The sequence below is a fragment of the Oryzias latipes genome, chromosome 1 (assembly GCF_053564925.1).
Source record: "Oryzias latipes strain Hd-rR chromosome 1, Olatipes_Hd-rR_3.1".
In the NCBI taxonomy this organism is placed as follows: domain Eukaryota; kingdom Metazoa; phylum Chordata; class Actinopteri; order Beloniformes; family Adrianichthyidae; genus Oryzias; species Oryzias latipes.
The window spans coordinates 17,707,045-17,734,504 of NC_136237.1; the positions used below are offsets into that span (position 1 = coordinate 17,707,045).

At 37.8% G+C, this 27,460-nt stretch overlaps 2 protein-coding genes across 4 annotated transcripts; both read left to right on the top strand.

The window, feature by feature from the left end:
- Positions 1 to 7,981: 7,981 nt before the first annotated feature.
- On the top strand, positions 7,982 to 16,193 carry ears2 (glutamyl-tRNA synthetase 2, mitochondrial). Of its 2 annotated transcripts, XM_020704629.3 has the most exons (11): positions 7,982 to 8,056; positions 8,229 to 8,432; positions 8,700 to 8,855; positions 9,669 to 9,858; positions 9,962 to 10,112; positions 10,245 to 10,566; positions 10,686 to 10,794; positions 12,537 to 12,690; positions 13,440 to 13,570; positions 13,656 to 13,791; positions 14,813 to 16,193. In XM_020704629.3, exons 2-11 carry the CDS (start codon positions 8,231 to 8,233, stop codon positions 14,906 to 14,908), a joined length of 1,647 nt encoding a protein of 548 aa, XP_020560288.1. In that variant the 5' UTR covers positions 7,982 to 8,056; positions 8,229 to 8,230; the 3' UTR covers positions 14,909 to 16,193. The 2 variants fall into 2 exon arrangements, with proteins under 2 accessions (XP_020560288.1, XP_004066103.1); XM_004066055.5 differs by having other exon boundaries at positions 8,000 to 8,432.
- On the top strand, positions 15,438 to 27,013 carry LOC101156469 (ADP-ribosylation factor-binding protein GGA1). Of its 2 annotated transcripts, none has more exons than XM_004066089.5 (16): positions 15,438 to 15,577; positions 16,911 to 16,995; positions 17,384 to 17,459; positions 17,971 to 18,069; positions 19,326 to 19,449; positions 19,536 to 19,636; positions 19,712 to 19,792; positions 19,874 to 20,011; positions 20,802 to 21,012; positions 21,132 to 21,305; positions 21,389 to 21,456; positions 21,538 to 21,650; positions 24,175 to 24,311; positions 24,882 to 25,051; positions 25,214 to 25,324; positions 25,639 to 27,013. In XM_004066089.5, the coding sequence occupies exons 1-16, from the start codon at positions 15,535 to 15,537 to the stop codon at positions 25,747 to 25,749; spliced, it is 1,842 nt and encodes a 613-aa protein (XP_004066137.2). In that variant the 5' UTR covers positions 15,438 to 15,534; the 3' UTR covers positions 25,750 to 27,013. The 2 variants fall into 2 exon arrangements, with proteins under 2 accessions (XP_004066137.2, XP_011476295.2); XM_011477993.4 differs by having other exon boundaries at positions 20,802 to 20,985.
- Positions 27,014 to 27,460: the final 447 nt, after the last annotated feature.

The following is a 27,460-nucleotide window of genomic DNA, read 5'->3' on the forward strand; positions in this document are numbered from 1 at the left end:
CTCTGCTGCTCTTAAGGAGACCCAGCTCCACCAGTCGACGCCAGATCGTTGCCCATTATGGTGACTTGCCTGGTCTCGTCAAGTTCTAGTAAGACTATTCTGTTCTCTAGTTCTGGCTCTAACCCTTGTCTCCTTGTCCCAGGAAAACTGCTCACGATTGACGTCAGCGTGGACCTTTCTCTCTGCTGTCTGGAAGAACCTAAGGATAGCCGCGTTCGTACCTCCAGCTGTGCCACAGCCCTTCACCCAGCTGAATCATCTCTCGCAATCTCACAGTGTCACCCTTGGAGAAACAATAAATTATCCTTGCCTGCCACGTACCTGTCCTGTTTCTGGGTTCAAGCATCTGGGTCCGCCTAGCATTGAAATCATGACACTAAAGCACAGAGTCCTCACACCTCTGTGTTCCTCCCACAGTCAAAAACATCCTTCATTCGGTTATTTGTGATTCTATATTGTACCTAGGTGCGAACGTTAGTTTGAGGGGCTGTATGTCACTGTGATGGACTGAAAAACTGTCCTGGTGCACTCCATCTGTGCCTCTGAGTATCTGGGTAGGCTCCGGCATCCCCATGACCCCTAGCAGGTTTAGACAATGGATAGATGAACCACACTTGAATAATGTATTTGCTTTAGATTCTTTTCTAGAGTCGGAGCCATTTAAATCATGGGCTTCTTTCTTTACATCTGCAGACCTAAAGCAGGCATACACCAGCCACTTTATCAGGTACACCTTGCCAGTACCGGGATGGACCCCCTTTTGCCTTCAGAACTGCCTTAATACTTGGTTGCATAGATTCAACAAGGTACTGGAAACATTCCTCAGAGAGATTGATCCATATTGACGTGACAGTATTGCACAGTTGCTGCAGATTTGTCGGCTGTACATCCATGATGCCAATTTCCTGTTCCAAGACATCCCACAGATTCTCTATTGGGTTTCTGGTGACTGTGGAGACCATTTGAGTCCAGTGAACTCATTGTCATGTTCAAGAAACCAGTGTGAGATTATTCCAGTTTTATAACATTGATCCTCATTCTGCTGGAAATAGGCATCAGAAGATGGTACACAGTGGTCATAAAGGGATAGACATGATCAGCAACAATACTCAGGTGGACTGTGGTGTTGTAACCGTGCTCAGGCGGCAGTGGCTCAGGTGGGTGAGCAGGTTAGTCAATGATCGAAGGGTCAGTGGTTTAATCCCTGCTCCCCCCGGTCAACTTTTGTTGTGTCTTTGGATAAGACACTTTACCATCCCTGCCTCCAGTTTTCCCGTCTCCATTGTTTCACAGAAAAATCTAATCCATTATTATTATTGTTATTATTATTGATTGGTACCATGGGCCAAAATGTGCCAAGAAAAATTTCCCCACACCATTACATCACCACCACCAGCCTGAACGGTTGATACAAGGAAGGATGGATCCATGCTTTCATGCTGCTGAAACAAGATACTGACCCTACCATCCAAAGATTGCAGCAGAAATTGAGACTCGTCAGACCAGACAACATTTATCCAATCTTCTAATGTCCAATTTCAGTAAGTCTATGTAAATTGTAGCCTCAGTTTCTTGTTCTTAGCTTACAGGAGTGGGACCCAGTATGGTATTCTACTGCTTGCCCATCTGCCTTAAGGTTGGATGTGTTCAAAGATGCTCTTCTGCAGACCTCTGTTGTAACCAGTGGTTATTTGAGTTACTATTAGCTTTCTATCTGCTGGAACCAGTCTGGCCATTCTCCTCTGACCTCTGGCATCAACAAGATAATTTTGCCCACAAAACTGCTGCTCACTGGATATTTTCTCTTTTTTAGACCATTCTACCCTAGAGATGGTTGTGGGTGAAAATCCCAGTAGATCAGCAATTTCTGAAATACTCAGACCAGCCCCTCTGGCACCAACAACCATGCCATATTAAAAGTTACTTCAATCCCCTTTTTCTCCATTCTGATGCTCAGTTTGAACTGCAGTAGATCGTGTTGACCAATGTGTTGCTGTCACGTGGTGTGCCTAATAAAGTAGCCAGTGAGTGTATTTCACTTACAGTAATATTACGGCCACGTCTTCGGCCCTTGGCCAGGTTAAAGCCAGCTTCATCCACAAACACGAGGATGTGAGTGGTCTCATTTGCCTCCAATGCCATTATTCTCTATAACAGCGTTAATAGTCAAGTTCCAGTTTCACCTGACTGTCAATTGCTGTAATAAATTTGTCAAATATTCCAAGGGGATTCATGCATCGTATTGATGGCATTATGTTCTTGACTAATTTTGACAATTGAACAGACTTTTGTGCTTGTGATGACTTACACAATGAAATGATGCTGACTCATTTCCAAGGTTTGGCTCATTTCTTGAAACAGAAATTACATTCTCAAAACAAACCTCCAAACCACCTGGCAATTGTTCAAAACAGAATGGAATTTCTCATGAAATTCATCACATTGCAGATGTGTTAGTACATGTCTCAATGTCTCAGTACATCTTTGCAAATGATTAAGTACAGGTAGCCTACATTTAGCACAATTTCCAAGTTAATAGAACTTGTTGATCTAAACTGATTGTTGATTCTCAGTCTAATGGTTGTTTAATCCAAATTATTTGATCCCTGAAAATGAGAGAGGTCTTGTAGGGCCTCACCTACCACTATATGTTTAATAAATTTAGTTTTGACACATGAGTGAATTGTTTTGGGAGAGATGTGAGCTTTTGCAGGTGAACCATGGCGTTGTGCCGAACCATCCATATTATTTAGGCAAAAGCACCAAGAGTGTTGAGAACATCCGGTCTGATCAAGAAAAGAGCCAAAGCAATTGAGAAGGATCTCTGCCATTTTGGTGGCACTGACTCTTTACATGGGAAAGAAATTTAGTTTTGAAGCATGAGTGAACAGTTTTGGGAGATATATTAGATTTTGCAGGTGAGCTATACTGTTGTGCTGAACTGTAAGACTGTTTTGCCAAATGATCTTAGAATTTTCAGAATGTAATTTCTGTTTCAAGAAATGAGCTAAACCAATGGAGAAAAACTGTAATCTCGGTGCAGAAAGATTATGGTCAACACTGGCCAACCCTGGTCCTCAAGAGCAAGAACCCTCTCTGTAGTCCAGGTCTTCCTGCCCAGATTGCTCCTGATTAGCTGACCCACGTGATTGATGTCGTCAGCATCAAGCAGTCAGATAGAGCTGGGATACCAGCAGGGTTGTTGCTTTAGGACCAGGGCGGTACAGCCCTGTTGTTTGGAGCAACTTATGGCTCTTGACAAAGAGAATATTTCCATGATGCAATACATTTTTCAAATGGAAGTGTAGAAATTTCCAACCACTCCTATTACTGACATTGTAGAGTATTTTTTCCTGGTTGATCAATCAATCACTTTATTTCCTCAACATGCTGTTGAACACAAGGTGCTTGACATAAAAGACATATGTAAACATTAGTTAAACAATAGCCAGTGTCATAAGACAGACACATTAGATTAAAAGCAACAAGAACAAAAGACAGACATAAAAAAGAAGGAAATGCTGTAGCTAAAAGTGTAAATTAATGCTGGGACAACATTTTCCCAAAGTTCCTACAGAAATAAATCTTTTAGGTTCAAATCTACATTCTTATATTGTTAGTGGGAAAAAGTCTCTCAATTTATCATCCAGCTCCAATCCAGCTAAGCCGTGAATAGAATGTCGTCACATTTAACTATGAAATACTCTATTTGTTAGGTTTCAAGGTCATCCAAATGATTAATAGGCAAGTGGCTTCTGTTCTGGCAAAGCAGGTTTAATACATTACTGTCAACTTCAGTTGCTGACAGAAAGAGATGTTTGTGCTGATATTTTGCCAAATATAGCTGTGTTGATTTTGATCAGATGTCTGTCCCATATCTTTAAAATACATGGTCTAGAACAAGTTTTGTTCAAAATAAATATACTGAGTCAAAATGCTGTTCTCTGGAACAATAAAAAGTCCTTTAATTTTAAAGTTAAACCCCATTAGGGTGTGTAGCATGAGTTCTTGCCATCTGACCCATTGCCTACAGGATGAGTCAGCTAAGGTGAGTTATCAAGCAGAGAGGAACTGGGTTATAATGTGATTATTTTGGTATGAATTTCAATCCACAATCTCAAGCCTCAATGTGGACACTACCACTTAGCCATGATTTGACATCCCATCAGTTGAGATCAAGGAAGGCAAAATGAGTTTCCCAGCTTTAGTGACATAAAAGTTATGTAATTGCATTGTTTCTTCTTTGCACCAAAATTTCTATAATCAAAAACCTTCATAAAAATGTTTGAGAGGAATACAAAACTAAATGCTAAATAGGAGTAGGATGAAATCACACGCTGAACCATAACACCTAAAACCTACAGAACATCAACACTTTCTGTACCTTTCAAACAAATCAAAACCATATATTGGTGATCAATCAGAATAATAATAATAAGCCTTATTACAGACTCAAGGTCCATTTGCCACAAAAATACACAAAATATATAAAAGACTTACTGATAAAAACCGAACACTCAACCAAGTATAAGAAAAATGACATAAAAAATATTAGATAAAAAAACAATGTCATAAAAGTATAAAAATCAATGACATAGGAATATAAAACAATGAGATAAGAGTATAAGAACAATAAAAAACAGGCATCATGAACTTAATAAAAACCTCCAAATAGGGGATTGGTATCTAAAAGTGCTGTGCTTTACATTGGTGAGATTTAAAATGATATAATTATTTGAAGCATTAAGGCGACACATAAAAACCATTAATAAAATGTCTTAATAACGCTTGGAGAGTATTAACTCTAGCACCAACAAACAAACTGCTTGCAATGCATCACCGAGGCTGTTTTAATAAAATCCTTAGGGCATCATTATAGGCAACCTGCAGCTTCCTCATGCTGGATGCCCTATATTTGTCCACAGGTGGGCAGTATACAAAGGCGTGCAGTAAGTTTTGAATAAAGAATTTTAAGATTGTCCGAGCATGAATAAAACCTCCGTGCGAGAGTGTTTGCCTGAGCATATAAAATACACTGTTGTCTGTAAGCTTATCGTTGATGATATGACCAAGATATTTGACTTTGTGACAGACAGCAAGCTCAGAATCAGACAGTTTAAAAGCAGGAAAATTCAATGCAATGTCATCCTTTGTACGACAACCCTTTTATTTGAATTATATAAAATATCATTCTTAAAAATTCTGAACAGACATTTAAAAGTTGATGTAAACCGGAGCTGCTGGGGCTGAAGACAACCAAATCATCTGCGTACATTAGATGATTTACCTTAAAACCACTGACCATGCAACCGGTATTACATGCATTCAAGTCCTTCGACAGGTCATCAATGTACAAGTTAAAAAGGAGTGCGGATGGAATACCTCCCTGTCTTACCCCGTTGGTCATACCAAATGGGGCAGAGACACCTGATCCCCATCTAACCACCATTTTCTGATGGGCATACCAGAAGGCTAGTAGTCTTAAAATATACCTTGGAACACCCCGATTTTTCATTTTGATAAAAGGTTTGGTGTGATTTACCCTGTCAAAGGCTTTAGATGCGTCAATAAAACACATAAGTACAGATGGATTTTCTTGTCTGTACTTCTTAACTATTTCTTTTAACGCAGAGAAAATAAAATCATTAATTGTATGAGATAAAATTCTTTATAAAACCTTTGAGAGGACACTGGCTAAGGCTATTGGTCTATAGTTGTCAATGGAGTCAAGCTTGCCTGTCTTGTTTTTAATTACAGGAACCAACAATACAGACATCATTGAGTCAGGTAATACCCCATGAGTCAGAAATCCAGTAAAACAAATGGCAAGAAGCAGAAAAAACCTCGGGCTGGCATATTTAAGATGCTCACTGCATGATGTGATCCAAGCCACATGATTTGTTGTTCTTGAGCACCTTTATGGTTTTGAACACTTGGTGGGAGGTTACTCCAATGTTAACATCACTCCCTCGTTCTCCCATTTCAAATGCTTCACCTTTAACACCATTGAATAAGGTGTAGTAATGCTGTCTCCAGAGCTCTGCTATATTATCTGCACCTATGACGCCTTCAACCTAGCCTGGTAGAGACATCTTACAGGTGTTGAAAGTTTTTACCTCTTTCCAGAAGTCAGATAAGTTGTTATTTAAGAGCTTTTTTGTTCATTGACTCTACCCTTATATTCTGCTCATTCTTGCATATAAAGCGTAGAGCATATTTATAACGTGCATTTGTCATTTTTTTGTGTTCAAAAACTGGCCCTTGTCTGGGATTTCGTGCTTCTACCCATGAATAAAAAACATCTCTGGCTACAGCATGATATTCAGCAACATGATCATTCCATCCTGGTTTAATTTTTCTTCCCCTTTGTTTAGGAATGTAGAGAGGCTTACTGGCCTCAAACACAGAGTTAAAAATGTCATTGTATATGACACAGAGCTCCTTGCTGTGTGTAACATCACTACAGTTAGCCTTGTTACACCAGATAGCATCTTTAGGAAGATGTATGCGGCTTAAGGATTTATGTGTTTGGGCATAATAGCTCAATATTTCCCTTTCTGTATCAGATGCCCAATCTAATTTATTCACTTTTACAGTACTCTTTCTTGTTAGAGCAGGTAAGTGCTCACAATTAATTGACAATGTAAAAGGAATATGATCAGACATACTTTCCCCATATAAAATGCTCATCATACTCAATGAGTTATGTGCATCAGCAGTGCTAAAACAGTGATCCAACCATGACGTGGTATGCCAGGCCTCGCTTATTTAAGTAAAACTATCAGGAGGTAAAAGTATCTTATTTGAAAAGGTAAGATTATTATTAAAGCAAAACTCACTCAAACAGTTGGCAAAAATAGACCCACAGTCTGTAACCTCAGCATTCATATCCCAAAACACATACATAGTAGTAGTTGGGGGTACTGTCTTGTATAATTGAATCAATAAAACCAAGCTTACTTAAAAACTCATCCTCATTCTGAGCACATTCATATGCTGCGTACATATTAATAAGGATGAATTCTTTGTTGTTGTGAGTGAAGTGTATTGCAATACACCAGTCTTCACAAAGTCTGATCACTTTAATCAATGTGTCAAGCTGTTTCCTCCACAGAATAGCCACACCCCCTGGTATCCTCCGCCTAACTATTGATGTGCTGAGGTCGGTGGTAGATTCCCCAGCGCCATAGAAGTCAGAGTTCAGGGTGTTCAATTTTTCCAGGTCCTGTTTAGAAATAAATATCTCTTGAAGACACAAAATGTCACAAGTTTCCATTAGTTTGTCTACAACTCTGCGGCGAGCTTTTTCCACTGCGCTCTGACCAAAGCGCAGGCCACGGCAATTGTATGAAGCAATTATTTCCTAAAGGAAATATGAATTTCCTATAGGAATTTAATTCAACTATCCCGCACTGGCACTGGATTTACATTTTTGACCTTGCATTATTTAAATTATTATATTTTATATTTACATTTTTTCTCCAACTGCAACAATTATATATTATTTTAAACACCTAGAGGGCATCATAATATCGTAATACATACAATGACATTAAAGGAAGTTCCATCCATCTTCCTCCGCTTCATCCGGAGGGAAGGAAGTTCTGACTCTGAATTCTGAATCAAAAAAAAAAAAAAACGTTTTCAAGTAAGACTTAAAAAATGCATAAAAACAATTAATGATGGGAAAGGTTCTGCTCATTTAGGATATCAGATTAACTTGTTTTACTTATATTTAGTTTGCTTTGTTTGAGCAAATTACAATTGTTTAAAAACAAAGTAAAAAAAACTAGATTAAATATAACGCCGCTTTTTTGTTACCACTGTAATATCTGTTGACATAAGGGGACATATTTTGTGATTATTAAAAAAATCTGGGTATATAAAATCTTTGAAGACACAACGTGATGTTTTACTGTAAATTGAGGCAGATTTTCTAATTGGAAAAAATCTGCCTTTTTAGAACTCTCCACTAGAGGGCAGTGTCGTGTCCGTGTGTGAGTGTTAGGCATTCAATACCGTTTCCGGTCTCGCTGAAGAAGAACACTTCCCTCAGGTTCATAACATCAAATATAACCACCTTAAAGAATAATAGTCATGGGTTAAAATGAGCTTTAACTTTGTGTCTTATTGTATGTTTACTATTGAGAATGTAGCTCTTTTGTGATCATATATTGTAAGTTGATAGCTTGTGTTATAACGGCAAAGGAAGTGTCCTGCACTCGCAGATATGATGTGGACCACCATCATGCCTCCGTGGGCTCAACCTTGTAGGAAGTGTCTTCTGCACACTTTGGTTTTCCGGGGAGGGTTTCGGTGTTTAACGGCGGCCAAGGAGAGACGCTTTGATGTCCAGCTTGGTGCTGCCGTTCGCCGAAGGTGCTCCACAGTTCAAAGCGACGTGAGGGTTCGGTTTGCTCCCAGTCCAACAGGTAAGGTCCTCCTCAAAGATCGTCTACTAAATGTCTTACGTTGTTGTGACTATGACGATATCACATTATTAAGGTGAATGTGCTTAATTACAAGACTTAAATGTAACTTTAATTCTAATTCAACTCAAATTTTAATTAATATTTAGGTTGTTTTGTTTAAAAGGAAAGTCATTTTAATAGTGTTATACCCTTTCTTATCTATGGCAAACAGTTCTCAACAAACATTTTTTAATGTAAGGATTTTGTTTTGTTTTTCTTCTGTAAAAGGCTTCTTACACCTTGGAGGTCTACGGACAGCCCTCTACAATTATATTTTTGCCAAAAAGCATGGAGGCACTTTTATTCTGCGACTGGAAGACACGGACCAGAGCCGACTGGTACCAGGAGCAGCAGACTCCATAGAGGACATGTTGGAGTGGGCTGGTAGGGAGAACAGAAATGTTCATTTTAGCTGCAAATGACTTCCTAAGAGTTTTTTTGGTGTTCATTTTTAACTGATTTCAATTGCACAGACAAAAATAATGACATTTTTATGATCACTTAGAGAAGAAAGTTGTTCTTTTTCAGAGAATGGGGGAAACAAAACGATCAAATGTTATTTTAGGTGGCAGTTATGAAGACAAAAAGAAAATGAGTCATTATATCACGGTTTCCAACTTCAATCCTCAAAACAATGACTTTTTGGCTTTAAGTTGACTCAGATCTCAGAAGTCCTACTCGTATCATTTTTTTTTTAAAATCTGTTATTCATATCCAGTGGTCTTAAAGTTACAATTTTGCCATATTTATCCAAAATCAAAAAACCTGAATTCTTCTGTAGGACATAGTTTCTGCAGAGCGGTAAGAGTTCATTTGCCTGTGAGTTGTGGGCGGGACTGCTGATGCTGAGAAAGCTGCCTCCCTTTTCCCATCAGTCATTTGTTAACACGCTCACCAGCTAGCTTACAGCCCCTCACACCCCCAACCCAACATTACCGATGCAACAAAAATGGTGAGCAACATTGCAGCTGAGACCAGGAAAACATGACGTACACGGATCTTGTCGTCTATAAGTGGATGTATCGGAAAGGAGCAGAGCAGGGAGCTAATGGCACATATGTTCCACGTAACAAATACAATCTTTTTTAATAATAATAAGCAGAGTGTAGGAGACGAATAACTTGTGGTTGAAAAAAATCTCAACTAAAAGAACAAGAAGCACCTAGGATCATAATGAGTGATGTTTATCTCCTGCAGGTATACCTCCTGATGAGAGCCCTCGGCGGGGGGGAACCCTGGGTCCCTACATGCAGTCGCAGCGATTAGACCTTTATATTCAAACGGCTCAACAGCTTGTAGAGAGCCGACACGCCTACTACTGTTTCTGTAGCCCTCAGAGACTTGAGCTGCTGAAGAAAGAAGCTTTAAGGGCTGGGCAGACTCCAAGGTAACAAAACATGAATCCACTAAGTAGTTTTGAGTCGACCTTTAAAGACAGAACACACAGAAGGCAACTGTCTTCCATGACGCTGCCGGCTGTTTTCCTGCAGGTACGACAACAGGTGTCGCCACCTGCAGGCGGCGCAGGTCCAGGAGAAGCTGGCTCAGGGACTACCCCATGTGATCAGGTTTCGCTTAGAAGAGGGCGTTGAACCTTTTCAGGATCTGATATTTGGATGGAATCGTCATGAAGTGGCACAGGTCGGAATTTTGATTTAATTTAAAGAAACATTTGGACAAAATTCCTTTACAAGGACTCTTGATAATGCTGCACTTTCTGCCTTTTAATGCAGCTTTTTTGTTGTTGTTTTTGGAATGTTTGGGTTAGTTTAGGTGGAGGGTGACCCTGTTGTAATAAAGGCAGATGGCTTTCCCACATACCACCTTGCAAACATAGTAGACGATCACTACATGAAGGTCAGCCATGTCCTGCGGGGGTCCGAGTGGCTCATCTCTACCTCCAAACACCTGCTCATGTACCGCGCTCTTGGATGGCAGCCCCCGACGTTTGGACATCTGCCTCTTTTGACGAACAAAGACGGCAGCAAACTGTCCAAGAGACAGGGGGACATTTTTATCCAAGGCTTTAGGAGAGACGGGGTCCTGCCAGAGGCTCTGCTGGACATCACCACTAATTGTGGATCTGGCTTCACCAGTGAGTGATCAGAGGAAAACTAACAGTACATGTGGAGCTGCACTTTTATTAAATCATCTTACAAAAGGCTTTTTAAGAGGAAACTAAAGCCATCTGTAATGTGTCTGTCTTTGTTGAAGCCAATCGAATGGGGCGGACGATAGAGGAACTTATTTCGGAGTTTAATCCTTCAAAGATCACAACTCATTCTGCTCTAATAGACTTGGAGAAACTACCAGAGTTTAATAGGTAAGTCTGCATTTTTCCTTCTTCTATCAGGATTCTAGTGAGAAACTTGAGATGATCCACTAACACTTTTTTATGGGCTGGTTATTTGAAATAAAATAAAAAAACAACAAAGACATTTTACTTAAATAAAAACTTGGGCTCTGTTTGACAGCTTGAATGAATATTGCTCTGGTCCTGTTTAGAGAGAAGAAAAAAATCATAATTTTTTATATTTTATATTTTTTAGAAACGAGTTAAAAGAGTTTGTTTTTCTCCAGGTTGGCAGTGTTCCTTTTCTTCCTCGGCCAAAATATTCCTGCTTTATTTTCAAGATAGATACAGCCGTGCCACTGAAGTTCTTCATTTTAGCTTTAAGTTTTAATTTGTCAAAATATCTCCATTGGATACTTTGTTGTGTTTATAAAAACAAAGGTTTTTAATCTTCAGAAACCTTGAGACAAACCATATATTTTCAGAGAAAAGTAGAAAAAAGCTGTAATGCTGTTTGTTTTTTTAGTTTTTGACACGGTTTACTGCTGAAAAAGAGTTAGGTTTGAAATGGAAAAACTGAGTGTTTTAACAAAAACAAATTCCGGAGGGTGTAGAAAATGTACACAAAACCAGAGTCATGTGGTTTGTATACCTCTGTTTTAATATAATTAAAGTACTTCTCAAAAGGAAAAACTGACATGGATTTTTAAAAAAAAGTATTTATAGGGATTTAGGAGCCGCAAAGACTCTGATCAATACAAGACTTCTGTGATAAATACAAAACCTCTCCATCACAGGAAATCACTGAAGAACACTTTGTTTTCTAACCTGAAATAGTTTTCATGACCTTTACATGACTGTAAATGTGCAGAACATTCATGCACTTCCAGCCCTAAACAAAGAACTAATAATAGCTTCTCCATCCATTTCGTTGTTGTCTTTTGACTCAGTTCGTTAAAAACGTGTTTTCTTTATAGTACATTTATCCATCCATAGATCTACTTCCGCTTATCCAGGACTGGGGCAGGGGCAGCAGTCTAAGCTATACATTTAATCTTTTATAATTTCCATTAATGAAAAAAAGACTTATGAGGTCAACAAAAGTACACATTTTGCTTTTGCTCCAAATTTTATAATGGATCTGTTTTTTTTTCTTTTGCGTTTTACAGATTTAAAAATTAAAGCTATTTTAAAAATCATTACATATCTTTATCTTCCCACCAAATCACGTACGACTTTAACATAGAAGATAAGTGATGAAATGACCCATTGGCCCACACTTTGGCACTTCTACTTTTAAAAAAAACACTTTGAGAAAAAAAAAGTTATCGCCATCAGTGATAAAATAAAAAGATTTTGCACCCTCTTTGTAAAGTTGTGTGAACTTTCTGAATTTGATATTTAATTGTGAGGAGTGCAGTGGAGAACGGAACCACCAGAATTAGTAATACAAGATTTGACAGTCAAGTCAGTCCATAAAACAAAAAGTGAATTATTTTCTTCATTTCCTTCTCACATTCCAACTTTATTCATCATCTAAACAGTAAACACGTGTCCCTTCTTTCATTGATCAATTCTATTTATACATTTTACCCCTTTACTTGTGTTTTAAACCAGTTATGCCAAAGATGTTTTGAAAGTCAATAAAAAGTTCAAATTTTCAAAAAGTATCCAGGTGGTAATGGACAGAGCATATTTATTTATTTATTTAAATACCTTTATCCGGTCAGTTTTAAGGAAATAATTGATTTTTTTTTGTGATTTGGGGGTAGAATCCACCTGCAGAAGCGGATCGAAAATGAGAAGCAGTGTCATTTGCTTGTAAAAGAGCTGAAGGAACAAATCCTGCAGGCTTACACAGCAGAGATCCATGACAGGGAAGTGCTGGACAAGGACTACATCGAGCGAGTGCTACAACTCCGCAAGGTAACCATAGCAACATTGTAACGAATATACAAAGTGCCTTTGTCTGTATCTGTGTTTAAAAGGGACCTGAAGCAAAAACACCAATGGGGGACCTTTCTGTGTGGAGTTTGCATGTTCTCCCCGTGCATGTGTGGGTTTTCTCCAGGGACTCCGGCTCCCTCCCACCATCCGAAAACATGCTTCATAGGTTAATTGGTAACTCTAAATTGGTCATACGTGTGAATGTGAGTGTGCATGGGTGTGTGAATGTGACCCTGTGACAGACTGGCGACCTGTCCAGGGTGTCCTTTGCCTTCGCCCATAAGTGGCCGAGATAAGCTCCGGCAGCCCGTGACCCCGAAAGAGACAAAACGGAAGAAGATGAATGAATGAATGAATGAATGAATGAATGAATGAATGAATGAATGAATGTGTTTAAAATCGGAAGCCTCAATCTCAAAATTCACATTTGAGATTTTGTGTTTTTGTTCACCGAAACATACCGTTTTCCCTCAAAAGGTGTAAAAAAATGTCATTTTGGGTTCCTCTTCATAATGATTACTTGAAAGACTGTATTTTGTGTGTCCTAGAAATAAGGAAACTACATTTTCTTCTTCCGACAAAAGTCTGCTTCAAAAGCTTCCTGTTATCCTTTTTGTATTTATCCGATTTAACTTGTTCAGTTTCCTATGATGAATCTTTTTTTTTTTTACTGCTCTCCAGGAGCTTCCGTCTGAGGATTAATAATTATGTTCTTCTCTTTTTAACAGGGTCACATAACCTCCCTGAGGGAACTCCTCAAACCCACCTACTCCTACCTGTGGGTGCGCCCTTCTTTTTCCAGCCAGCAGATGGCAGCACTCACCCCAGAGGCTCATCTTATTGCTTCATTAGTGCTGAAGTCTGTTACATGAAATCTCCAAGTTAACACTATTTCATAGAACTAGTTTTTTGGATTGTGAACATGTGTGTGTTTGTGCATGAAGGTTAATAGAAGATCAGGGTGAGAAGCTGTCTGTGGATGAACTCAGTAAAGACCTGAAGGTGCTGGCAAAGAAGACTAAAGCCACCAAGTACAGAGATGTCATGAAGCTGTTACGCCTGGCTATCAGCGGTCTGCAGGTACGGACGTGCTGGATGTTTTTACTTTAGAGTTTAAGTCAGGTTTGATGTCTGTCTACCCTATCAGGTTCTTAAAGTGTCAATTCGTATTAAAAAAAAAACTTGTCATTTAACCAAAATAATTTTAGGAAAGAAATAATTTTTGAAAAGAAGAATTATATAATTGTACTGAAAAGGTCAGTTTTTAAATTAAACTCACACATCTGTTAGATGGGTGCCTTTAAAAGGTGAGACTTTAAAATGAATACAGTGTAAAACCAAATAACTAATCTTATGCGTCTGAACTTTTTTTTCAATATTTACTAGGATGAAAGCTACTAAAAACTACCCCAACAATTTCAAATATTAGATACATCAAAGCACATGGAGCTGACATCAGCATATTGTGTCCGACATTTAAAATGTTACAAAAAAAATTCAGCCAATTCTTGTTTTTCAGTCTATATTTTAGCAGAGTGTAAGTGGTGTATTTTTCCTTTCTAGTTTTATATTTTTACTAAAAATGTGTTTACATATCATATTTAAATTTGTAAAAAAAAATGCAAATAGAAAGAAATGTACAGAAAGTACATTTTCTAAAAGTGTTCAACCTAACTTTAGTAATTTCAGCCCGTTTCTTTTTTTTTGCTTCAGTATTAGAAATCAACCTTTGTACATGCTTCATTTTCCATTTATTTTCATGTATGACTACGGTACAGTGATTAGTTATGATTAGGGGGTTCTGATGAAGATCAGGATGTGGGTGGGTGATGAAGCCATCTGAGGCTGAGGTTCGTCTTGTAAAGAGCAAAAAAGATGACAGTTGGAATTACATCTTATTCAGCACATCTGCCTTCATCAGAGCACAAGTATCATCTCAACGCTTAAATAGCACCTTCAATTTGCTTCAGATGTGACTAAAATAAATCTGCACCCGCTCAGGGCAGCAGCACAGAAGGAGGAAGCTGCCTTGTGACAGTATGAGGTCCATTCTTAGTTTTGGTTCACCGGTGTTTGACTTTTTGTTCCCCTTTTCTTGTAGCAAGGTCCAAGTGTTGCAGAGATGATGGTTTCTCTGAGTCCTGCGGAGCTCTGCCATCGATTCCAGAAGCTTCTGCAGCTCACAGACAACAGTTAAAGTCCGTCTGCACACCAACTGGAACCAGAAGACCTCCTTGGATTTGGATCGTATTGACAAATGCATATCATAAGCCACCCTTGTGATTTTTTTTCTTTGTTTTTGCTAAAACTAAAAGCAGAGCGTTTAAATGCTTGAAAATGCTTTACATAAAAAGTTTTTAAAATATGTTTGTTTTTTGTCATTTGACATCATGGAAAAAACAGATAGAAATTGCCTGTTTTTTAACATTGTAAATATAAATAGCTTTTTTTTAAGTGTTTGTGCAGTGTAATTGCATTTTGAGTATAAAATTGCTGAGTAACATAAGAAGCAACTTTGAAAACTATGCCTTAAATAACGAAATACATTAATTGAAGTAGGGCATTTTAAATGACGTCATACAGTTTTATACGTTTAATAGAAGATTGTGAACCACTTATGAGAAAAGGGGAAAGAAATGAGTAGGTTTGGTTCACATTCCGCCTGTTGCTGATGTGTCAGCCGGTGAAGGAGGCGGTTTTGCGGTAGCAGAGTCGGAAATGTGACTGCGTGAGTGTCACATGTCCCCATAAACAGCCGACAGTTTGACACCTTCCTTCTCTGCAAAGCCTCTGATTATCAGCCGTCTCTCGACGAGTTTGGCCATGGCGAGCAGTGGCAGCCGGGAGACTTTAGAGTCGTGGCTCAGTGAGTAAACAGTATTTAGACGTTTTGCGTTAAGATACAATTATGTAAAATCAAATTAAGCTTTGTATTTTTAACCGCTTGTTGTTGTTTTTTGTGACGTCCCGCGAACTTGCTGAGGCACAAGTTGAACTCCAACTACAATTTCTGATTAAGAATGATAAACTGCGGAATATTTCTCTATCACCGAAGATGTGGTTTATTTGTTTATTAGTTAAAGTCAAGTTTAGGGTTATACACGAGCAGAAAACTTACTGCGCTGAAACAGGAAGTTGTTGCGGCGCGTGCGTGTTATCAGGCTCGAGAGATCGACGGTGCACGCGCACTGTCAAAGTTGCGATGCTGAAATAATTTTCGCTCCTAAATTTACGTAGTTAGAGAGTTCTTGTCTATAGAACGGAGTTTGTCTATTTTTTTCTTGACGTTGTACGCTGATGTAATTGTAATTACTTTAAATACTTTGGGGGTCTTTTTGACTGCCGTGTCTCCTCAGACAGACGCACGTTCTTCCTGGACCTTCACCTTGTCTTAGTTTTTTTTAAAGATCGTCACTTTCTTTCATTCCTTCAAAAATAAACATGCTGTCACTTTTTTACTTGTATTAAAAAGTTAAATATTTCTATTAGTGTATCTATTACATTTCATATGTAGCATTGATTGATTGATTGTATGACTGACTGACTGATTGGGTTTATTTCAAGCAATTTCTGCAATAGAAACAAGGAACCTATAGTACACACATGACACATTGATTCAATTATTCATCATTATTGTCAAATAGAGTTTGATTAGTTGCTTGAAAGGGAGTGGGATGGAGCAAACCCAAACAAGCCCTATATTTTGTAGGGAAAGTAAAGATTTAAGTCACTTCATATTTTTTCAATGTTCATAAAAGTACAGAAAACATGTCAGTTGTTTCATGGCTTATTATCAGCTTTTCTCTACAGTGTTTGTTTTTTTTTTTTTTTTTTGCTTAAAATAACAAGGACTAGTTATGAGACGCTGATAAATTCGAACAGAAGCTTTAACAGAAACAGTTTGTAAGTTTAATATTTTGACTTTTTATTAATTAAAAAAAATATTTGCCAAAAAAAAACAAATTACTGCAGTGTTGCAAAAATTACAATGCTTAAGCGAAATGGGTTTTGCTGCAGCCTCATGTTCAGTTCAAGGAAATATTTAAAGAAATGTCAAGATTTACTATATTTGTAAAAGAAGCAGTTTGTGAATAAAGAAGTAATATAAGTACATTATACTCAACAAATGCATCTTTTTTTTTTCTTGTTAAATGAAATGTAGTTTCTCTGCTGAAAATAGTTTTTGTTTGTTGTGTCAGACAAGGCCACCGACCCTAATAATGAGGGGGACAGATGGGACTGTATTCAGGGCTTCTACCAGCTCGTCAATGAAGAGACAAATGGGTAAGCGGAGCACACATCACATGTATTTTTGTTTTAGGGTTTTAAACTGCATACAGTCCTATCTATCACTTTTAAGAGATCAATGTGCAGGTCTCCTTATTTTTGACTGTTGCTTTCATGAACACGCGGCTTTCAACACAAAGTTGCTCCACGAATTGTTTCGCTGTCACGAGTTTGTGTAACTGTCCTGGATGAGGAAGAACTTTGTTCCCTCAGCATGAATTAACATGGATTCTGTTAGTGACGCTGTGCTCATTATGGACAATTCTTCTCGAAAACGTGTCCTTTATTCCTCTAGAATGTGGGTGTTGTGTGAGGGCAGCACTGTTAACTGCTGTTAAAATAGTTAAATCTGATTTTTTTTTTTAAAACTGTCATCTCCTTTCAGACCACAGGTTGCTACTCGTCTGCTTGCTCATAAAATCCAGTCCCCACAGGAGAAAGAAGCTCTTCAGGCTCTCACTGTCAGTAACTGCTTACACATTCATATTTTAAAAAATGCATTTCATCCCTTGTATTTTTAGAAGTTAAAAACACAGTAGATTATATTGGCAGATGTTTTTTTTTCCGATTATTTAAGCATGTAAAAATGTTTACATTTTTTGTTGTATGACAAGTTTTTTCCTAAAAGACATATCTCATATTTGGTAATATATTTATTAAAAACCAACTGCCTGTTTTGTGAATATTTATATTGGCTAAACTTTAATCACATAAACAATACGACACGATAATTGAATGAGCATTAGTCATTTCCTGTGTCATGGTTCAAGTTCATATTTTAATGCTATGTTTTGAAGTAGAGTCTGCTGAGAAATGCAATTTTTCATGGGTCATGTGCCTCGTATCATCTGACATGTATGCACTGAGTGACGAATTGTCTTTTTTTTGTACTGGTTTCTATCCAACAGCAGATTTTTCTTTCAGTTTCTTCTCTCAGGTTGTTGATTGCTGTTTTTTTTTTGTGCTTTCCAGGTTCTTGAGGCGTGCATGAACAATTGTGGGAAGAGATTTCACACTGAAGCTGCTAAGTTTCGCTTTCTCAATGAGCTGATTAAAATACTTACACCAAAGGTATTTTTCACCAGAGACACTTCTGTCAGTGATGGATTTTGTTTTAAAAATTGTGAAAATTTTAGTCACCAGCTTTTTAAATTATATTTAGCTATATCTTTTATCTTTTATCCAAAATCAAAAAGCCTGTGTCGGAGTTCATCAGAAATTCGCCTCTGACTTGTGGGCGGGACTGATGGCGTGGAAGTAGCCCTACGCTGATATGTCATCATTAGTTTTTTTATACCTCTCTCCAACTAGCTTATAGCCCCTAACAATCCAACCTAACATTAGTGTAGAAAATAAAAAACAATATCGGGCCTATGCAGCCAAACCGTTTTGAACCAGATGGCAGCTCAGACAAGGAAAATGAAGATTGTAAAGAATTTGTCTGCAAGTAAATGCATCAGAATTGGGGCAGAGAAGGGAGACTTTGGCCAGCCCATGGCAGATGCTGCGTCACAAACCTGAGCTATTTTAAACCAGGATTTTATCTGATCCTGATACATCATGATTTGATTAAAGAAATACTCAGAAATTCTGTTTTAATCTTAAATTATCTTATATATGTCCTCATTCATGAGAAAAATGCTATAAAAACAAGTTAAAAACACAATTTCCATTGGTTCTTTGGACTTTTAGAATCGACACATTCTAATGCAGTTAAGGAACTTTGAAATTACTCATTAAAATTCTCTATGCTGTGTTCAGTTTTTATGTATAAAGAGAAAACATTTAAAAAAAAAAACAGTAGGGTTGTTTTAGCTAGATTTATTTTTAGAAATTATCTTCACTTTTTCTGTCTTTTGTTTAAATGCCTCCCATCTGGAAAATAAAAAGAAGTGAATTATTGGTAGAATCAAACAAATTAATTTTAAATTTAAAAAAAACGCCAGAATAATTTTATTTGCTACTTTGGAATCACTTCAATCAAATGTACAAAATTTAAAGAAATTCAAAGAATTGCACTGAACAGTTTACATTTACATGGTTAAAACATAAAAATGTGTCGACTATAAACTATGGATGTGAAAAACTGAAGAAAAGAAGCTTTGATACAATTTAGCCTAAGTCTTCAATGCATTTACTTCAATTTACCTTAGCAAAATGCAATTTTAAGTCAAAAAGTTTGCAAATTGCTGTATACATTGTAAAATTCTAGTCACACAAAAACTTTGTGGAGGAGAATTAAATTATTTTGATATATTTGTTACACACAAATCAATGAATTAACCCAGGACCCTTCATCATGTCCCCATATTTATTTTTCCAAACAGTACTTTGGTGCATGGACTCCACAGCAAGTTAAAGACAGAGTGACGGAGGTCCTCTATGGATGGACACTCTGGCTTAAAGAAGAACCCAAAATACAGCAGGCGTATAGCATGCTCAAGAAACAGGGTGAGAAAGACCACAGGCAGAAATTCTGCAGTCTCTATGGTAACGCTTTATTGTAAGATTATATGCACTGTTAATTGTTCATTCAGGCATTGTGAAGGGGGATCCCAAACTGTCAGACACACTTGTTATGCCTCCACCCCCACAAAGAACTACAGAGTCTATTTTTGACCAAGAAGACAAGGCAAAGGTAAGTCGCTTTGGTGACATGTGACAGACAGCCTGTCTGAACCTCCGCGCTGCTAACCGGTCTCTATGTCATCAGCTGTTAACAAGGTTGTTGAAAAGTGGCCATCCTAAAGACCTGGAAACTGCCAACAGACTCATTAAAAACACAATCAAAGAGGTGAGAGGAGCTGCTCATTTTCGTTAAGAGCATTTTCTCTTGGATGACTGAAAAACAGTTTTTGCTTATTTCTGTCTGCAGGAGCAGGAGAAGGCTGAAAAGGCATCAAAACGAGAGTCAACCCTGAAGGAAGTGGAGAGCTGCACCAAGCAGCTTAGAGAACTACTGGACCAGCATGTAGTTAATGGAGCCACATTTCAGCCCAGCAATGATGTGAAGGTACCCAGTTTAGTTGCCACTTCAAGGAAAAGTGCTAGCATTAGAAGTGGGAAAGTTCTGTAACAGAGTTGAGCATTTTAAACTTATTTAGCAGAACAATGCAATTAGTTTTTTATTCCTTCATAATTTAATCAGGAAAAATCCCATTGAGATTCACATATTTCTTTTTCAATGGTGTCCTGGCCAAGAGGCAAATCACTGAACAACCTGAGGAATTTATTTATAATTATACAATTAAAACAGTAAAAAGATTAAAAACATCATTATGTTGGTGATTTCATTTTCAGGTCCTTCAGAATAGCATCAAAGCAAGACAAAGATGGGAGATGTGGTAGTCGAGTTGTCCGTTTCAATCCCACAGTGATGACTTTTTGCAGTCCAGTGTTATCCTGCCATTATCTGGCAGTGTCCCAAAGTGTCTCATGATGTCAAGAATGTTTGACCTCATCCCCCAAGTGCCTCAGAATTCCATTCACCGTGGAGCAAACAATTAGGCAGATTTTTGGTCTATTTAGTGTGAAACTGCATAGAACAGAAGATGTCATTGTTATGCTTAATGCTAAAACAAGTCAAGCTCTGACTATTGCTTCAAATAGTCAATTCTAAACAAATCAGAGACATATCTGCAGATCAAAGTTTGTGTAATTATAAAATGTGTTGATTTAAAATAAATTCCTATATCTAATGTTTTTCAAAATTTTCCACAAAAAAAGTCTTATAAAGGAATTTATGGTTGAATATGTTTAGAAATCTAAATGATGAACATTTGATTTTCCTGCACCAACTGCAGGCCCTTTATGAGCGCTGCGACCGGCTGAGGCCCAATCTCTTCCGCCTGGCAAGCGATACGATGGATGACGATGAGGCTCTAACACAGATTCTGGCTGCAAATGATGAGCTAACACTCACAGTGAATGCCTACAAAGACCTGGTGGGGAGAGGAAGCGTTAACGGAAGACGAGTGAGAAATAAAAGTGAAGAAGACTCAAGTAGAAGTATTTGTGGGTCTCATATTGTTAAATTATTTTTCTCTTTTTGTTTCTTTTTGGAAAAATAGTCTGCTCTTTTCAATAATTCCATTTTACTTTTAACCTTTTTTTCTTTTTTGTTTTGTCTTTAGCTCCAACAAGCCCAACAGCCACAAAGAGCTACCACCTCATTGATCTGTCTGCTCTGGATTCTCCAAAGCCTCACAGAAAAGCTGATTTACAGCCTGAATTTGAATCTTCTCTCTTTTTCTCTTCTGTGGAGAACACTTTCTTCACAGGCGCTGATGAAGACTTGAGTGAAATGGGTAAATCTATTATCCTAAACCCTTATTTAGCATGTTTAAGAACAATACATTTTTGAAAGGGAATTGTGATTTTGATGTTACAGATTTTGATAAGTTGGGCACAAAGCAGAGTCAAGATGGTCCGAAATCCTATTATACTGAACTGATGCAAGTAAGACATAAAACACAAGAATACACTTAAGAATTAAGTTATTCTGATTGGAAGACTAAAAAAATGTGAACTTTGTTTTAGCTAAATGAAGACATTCAAATGAGGAATTCTGAGCAGAATGGAGGGAAGGGACCCACACTCAGAGCTCGTGGATGTGGAGGAACCAGTGCTGCCTCAAATGGGACAAATATTAGGTAAGAAGTTTTACAATAGGGACCAAGCCAACAGGTTTGCTACAAGGCATTGACATGATTTAAAAAAAATATTACCATACATGTTAATAGTTGGTTGTACTCTTTTCTTTTCTTTTTTATTTTAGCTTTTATGCCAACTTAACTCTAACATTTATCCTAACTCTATAACCAGAGAACGGCAACAGTTTAAAAAGAAGCACAGAAAATTTGTGGGTTTAATAGAAACCAAAATAAATGATTTCCAGCAGTTTATGAAGCAGGACTTATATTAATCCAGGGAGCATTTAGGCAGTTTGCAGCCCAAAAGAAATCTCTGATCCTGCAGCATCTGTAAAAGACTGTAAAAAAAAAAAACACTCAACCACAGACTTATGTAAGATTATGATGTCTTGTTAACCCTTTGGAAGCAATGACACCTGGAGGCTTCCTACTGTGAGATCAGATTGATAAAAATATGTCTGATTTTAATATTCTGTAAATGAGATTTTTATTGAATGAAGGAGAGAAAAAGGCAACTATTTGTAGTTTCTGGAGAAAATCGTTGTTTTGTTTTAAAAAATGAGGTTTAAGATAAATGTAGGTCAGGCGGCTGCAGCGTGGAGTAGAGGACCCGCTGTGGGGGACGGAGTGGAGCTAGCTGTCAGCTATTAATATTAATATAAATTTGATCGAGTTCTTATTGTTGGAGATTTTAATATACATGTGTGTCCAGACCATTAAATGGCTAAGGACTTTTTAAGTCTAATTGACTCTTTTAATTTTATTTAGCATGTGTTGAAACCCACGCAGGAATGTGGACACACACTTGTTCCAGTGCTAACATATGCATATGGGGACTCTCTGTTTCTAACCTGGTGATATGTGACGCAGTGTTTTCAGATCAAATGCCTGTTTTATTTTACATCACTCTGCCCTGTAGCACCTGTAGGCCTCGAGCTCTGGCTCGGTGCATCCTTATTATCAATCCTTCCACTGCAGCTCTGTTCTCTCCTTCTTTTAATCAAACTAGTGTCATCCCACAGTCCACGTGCTTGTACGGATGAGCTCAGCTCCTGGTTTCACTCAACCTGCCTGACAGTACTGGATGTAGTGGCTCCACTTAAATCCAGACACCCTAAAGTTAAAGCTGAGCTGTGGTTGGACAACATAACTGCTATTCAATCAATCAATTGGTCAAACAATCAATCAATCAATTTATTATTTGTATAGCACTTATACAAGCAGAGGCAACCAAAGTGCTTAACTTAAAATCAAATAAAATCAGAAACAATAAAAATAACAAAAGAATAAAATTAACCAGCTGACCCTCTAAATCTGCTCACTGCAGTTAAAAGCCTGACTAAAAAGATGAGTTTTTATACGTGACTTAAAATTACTGACGGTTCTGGCAGACCTCACAGAGAAGGAGAGAGCATTCCAAAGTTTAGGAGCTGCAGCCAAAAAGGTTCTGTCTCCCCGAGTCACAAGCCGAGTCTTGGGAACCATTAAAAGCATTTGATCTTCAGATTTTAGGACTCATCGTGGACAATACACATGTAACAGCTCAGAGAAATACAGAGGTGCCAGACCATTCAAACATTTAAAACCAAAAGTACAATCTTAAAAATGATCCTAAAAGACACAGGCAGCCAGTGAAGAGAGCGTAAAAGTGGAGTAGTATGCTCACACCGTCTGGTCCCCGTTAACAGGCGGGCCGCTGAATTCTGAACCAGCTGGAGACGGTGGAGCAGAGACTGGTCAATGCCACTGGACAGGGAGTTACGGTAGTCCAGTCTAAAGAAGATCAAAGCATGGATCACTTGTTCCAGAGCATGAGGAGGAAAATTTGGCTTAACTTTGCTTATTAGCCTCAAGTGATAAAAACTTCACTGGACTTACTGCCCTGACCTGCCTGTCAAATTTAAAATGCTTGTCAAGGTTTACCCCAAGATGCCTAATTAAAGGAGCATCTGAAGGGTCCAGGGGGCCATTAGCACTACAGCAGCCTGTCAGCAGGTCAGTCCTTCCAAACACAAACACCTCTGTCTTATTTTCATTAGGAAAAGAGGAAGTTAAGCTCCATCCTGGATTTGATGTGTCCTAAGCACTTCTGTAAATTGCTTAGCACAATTTACAGCTGCATCTGCTACAATGCAGCCATTGATCAAGAAGCCTAACCTGGATCCCTCCGTGTGGTCAAATTTTAGGCCCTTTTCCAAACTCCTATTCCTCTCATAGATTCTGAAAGAAATTGTATATGTCCAATTGAAGGATTTTCTAGATGAAAATGGAAACCTTGAGGTTTTCTAGTCTATCTTTAAATCTGTACAAAGCACTGAGTCAGCTCTGCTCAGGGTGTTTAACAACATCCTTTTAGCTACAGATGTTGGGGATTTTTAGCTACAGATGTGGTTCTGGTACTACTGGATCTAAGGCCCCATTTACACTGCATGGTTCAAGTGACCCAATTCCAATTTTTTTCCTCCCGTGGCACAGATCGGATATGACCGGTTTTCTTTTAAACTTTTGTTTTTTATCCTGTCAGGTCACTACCTCACACTCAGTCAACATCACAGAAACTACTGAGTGACAGCTCTGCATCTCCTTGGAAACGGGAGGAAAGCTGTTGTGCCCCAAAATCACTGAACCATATCTTTGTACCACTGGAAACAATCAAATCTAGTAAGTCTCCTGACAGATTATCTCTAAAAACCAGTTTATTTTCTTTGTTGCGTAGTGAAACGTAGCCTTGAATCAGGAGCAAGGGCCCACTTTTAGGGTGTGGTGGATAAAAACGACACAATAGCATTACACAACCAGCATAAAAGCTGTTTTTTTGAACATTTGATAAAACATGTGGTGGGAACAGCCTGTAGTAGAATATCCATATTTTGAGGACTTCTGGGATTGTCAGCTGAATGCAGCTTTTCTTTGAAGTCATATGCTAATCCTCTGTTTCCTAAATGGCTTTTCTTACCAAGAAACTTTCCAAATATGTTTTTTTTAAGACCTGCTCTCCTTGGAGTCTCTTAGCTGTAGGTAGAGGATTTAGCTCTACATGTGACCAGAATGAGCATCTTGACATAAAAAGGAAATAATGCAAATTAAGCATTCTATTATATGTGGCCTGGTACCAATAACCTGACCATAACCTTGTGTCTGCAGCCTGGGGGCCACAGATGTATACTATGTATGTATATTGTGTGTGTAGATCTATGTCTGGTCTGACTGACGACGTTTTGATTCTGGTAGGTCCGCTGGAACCAGTCATTTTATACAACCAAGGAGGAATCCACGTGTCTCTTCATTTTGCTAGTAACTGCCCACCTGCTAACCCTGGTGTGGCTGTTGTCGTCATGTCTGCAGTCAACACATCGGCTCTCCCCGTCAAAGATTTTAGCTTTCAAGTAGCTGTTCCAAAGGTAAACAGCAGGTGCTCTTTTTAAATTTGTTGTTGAAATGGGCAGATCTAAACTCAGAATTTTTTTGTGTGAATGTCATCAAGCTTTAATTGTTGTTGGAAAGATTAAACAACCCTTTTTTTTGCTGGTTTGTTAAACATTGATTTTACAAAATGTGTGCAGAGTATGTCAGTCAAACTTCAGCCGGCCTCTGGGACACACCTTCTTCCTTTCAACCCTCTCCATCCTCCATCCTCAGTCTCTCAAGTCCTGCTATTAGCAAATCCTCAGAGTGTAAGTATGATCAGCCTTACAAAGTATCACTCACAATGCAAAAAAAATCTATTTAGCATCATATTAAAGTTTTGAAGGTTTTGTTACCAAAGAAATATTAAAAAAAAGAAAACTGAAAAACCTAAACACAAGTTATTCATTTATTATTTTATGTATGTAGGAGAGAGAGTTTGCATGAACAAACAGTAGAGATCAATACATCCGATTTAAAGTGTCATTTGACAATGTAATGCTGGTTCATGTGATAGCCTAAGTTTATTTTATATTTATTTGATTTTTTTCACAGATAATTAAATTGCCTATTTTTCTTGCAGTGCAAGGTGCGCTTGCGTTACAAGTTAACACTGACTCATGGGGACAAACACCTAAACGAGGCTGCAGAGATTGACAGCTTTCCTGACTGGAACTCTCTGATTGGCTGTTGAAAGTTCAAAGTTCAAAGCTCTGTTTTGACATGTATCTGACATTTATGGCACGGTAATGTTCACCCAGAGGAAAGCACTATAGGGGTGGAAAATTCTTTCTTTGAATGTAGCACATCTTCTCAAAGTAAAACCAAAGAACGCCTTTTAAAATGACATTTTCCAGTGAAAATTGAAAATATAAACTTCTTCAGACAGAATATTGTTGGTTCTGATGGTTGATCTGCAAAAATGAAGGTAATATTTTTCGGTTTCTCATTTTTGGGAAGCAGAATTATTATGTGTCTGTTCAGTGCTTAAAGCTTTTATTTAGTTTGGTCAAAAAAAAACTGGCAGCATTCAGAAATGCTGAAGAACAGGGGAGACTGAAAAAGCTTTACTCGTGTAGGAGGGACTGAATCTGCTGATTGGTGTGATATTTACTATTGTGCTGAAATTGAGTCAAAATGGGATTTTGGGTAGCCATTTGGAAAGCCAACTCAGTTGAATCTTAAAACTTATTTGGAGGTGTAGTCAATCTGCAAAGAATTTGGAGTCTCTGAATAATAAACATAAAATATAGCTACATTGACATCACCTTTTTTTTTACCTAAATGTCTATTTTGCTCTTCTCAATGATGATAGTTACAGTTTTACAGTTTTTTTTTTTACTTATGTGTCTTTAATTTAGGAGATTTTATGCTTTTAAAGGCCATAACTTTTACAAGTGATGTTTCCTCAAGGATTGAAAGTTACTTTTTTTGTTGTTATTTACTTGAAAGTGTGATTTAGCACCAATCTTTACACTTTGTTTATTGTAAAAGCATTTGAATAAGGTTTTCTGCTAAAGCCACAAAGAACTGCTGTACATCATAGTTGGAAGCTGTCTTTTTGTGTTAACATTGATGGCTTTTTTGCCATCAATTTTTTTTTTTTTTAGAAGTTTTTCTTTTTTTGGATGGTTTTAAACTTGCCTTATTGGGTATTTTGTTTTCTGCTTTTAACTTAAATGGCCACAACAGTGTTTCTTAATCAGCAGTGTTATGCTTCTATCTGAAGCTCAAAGCTGCTATTATGAGCCCAAATCAACAAATGAATTGTGAAATGTGCTTATTATGCAGTTCTGCCTAGTCTTTGTTTGTTGTTGCCGTTTTGTATGCTTTCATTTTTTTGTTGCTTAATGTTACTGTCATTTGGTTTCAATACCAGTCTGTGAAACGGCAACCATAATACTACCATTTTTCCCCTGTGCCTTATTTCATAAATAAATACACAATTTTTTATACAACTTTTGATCTTAAGTGCTTTTTTTGAGATATTTTCTATTTGATTGTCAATCAGAATCAGAATCAGAAATACTTTATTGATCCCACACGTGGGAAATTTGTCACCATAGCAACTGACAGCAGAGGGAAAAAAAGACTTAGAATGAAATAAAAAAAAGCAAAACAAAGAAAACGTAGCATAAATGCAAACATCAAGGTAGTATAATTTAAAAAGCTATTTACAGAACAGTGCAGGTAAAAAGATGTGCAAAAGAAATGTGCAAAATAGAAAATAAACTAAATAAATAGATAATAAAAATGTGCAAAGGTTATCTTTTGCATAGTAAGTTGTTGTACAGGGTTATTGCATTGGATATGAATGATTTTTGGTACCGGGCAGTTTTGGAGCAGAGCTGTCTAAGCCTCCTAGAGAAGGAGCTCCGCATTTCCTCGAGGGAGAGGATGCTCTG

What these genes read in the sequence shown, in the direction of transcription:
- ears2 (XM_020704629.3), top strand. Translation starts at nt 8,231, where the DNA reads ATGATGTGGACCACCATCATGCCTCCGTGGGCTCAACCTTGTAGGAAG. An exon ending in ATCGTCATGAAGTGGCACAG is followed by an intron (nt 10,113 to 10,244) that starts GTCGGAATTTTG and finishes GGGTTAGTTTAG; the next exon opens with GTGGAGGGTGACCCTGTTGT. An exon ending in TTGTGGATCTGGCTTCACCA is followed by an intron (nt 10,567 to 10,685) that starts GTGAGTGATCAG and finishes TCTTTGTTGAAG; the next exon opens with CCAATCGAATGGGGCGGACG.
- LOC101156469 (XM_004066089.5), top strand. Translation starts at nt 15,535, where the DNA reads ATGGCGAGCAGTGGCAGCCGGGAGACTTTAGAGTCGTGGCTCA. An exon ending in AGACTCAAGTAGAAGTATTT is followed by an intron (nt 21,013 to 21,131) that starts GTGGGTCTCATA and finishes TTTTGTCTTTAG; the next exon opens with CTCCAACAAGCCCAACAGCC. An exon ending in TATTAGCAAATCCTCAGAGT is followed by an intron (nt 25,325 to 25,638) that starts GTAAGTATGATC and finishes TTTTTCTTGCAG; the next exon opens with TGCAAGGTGCGCTTGCGTTA.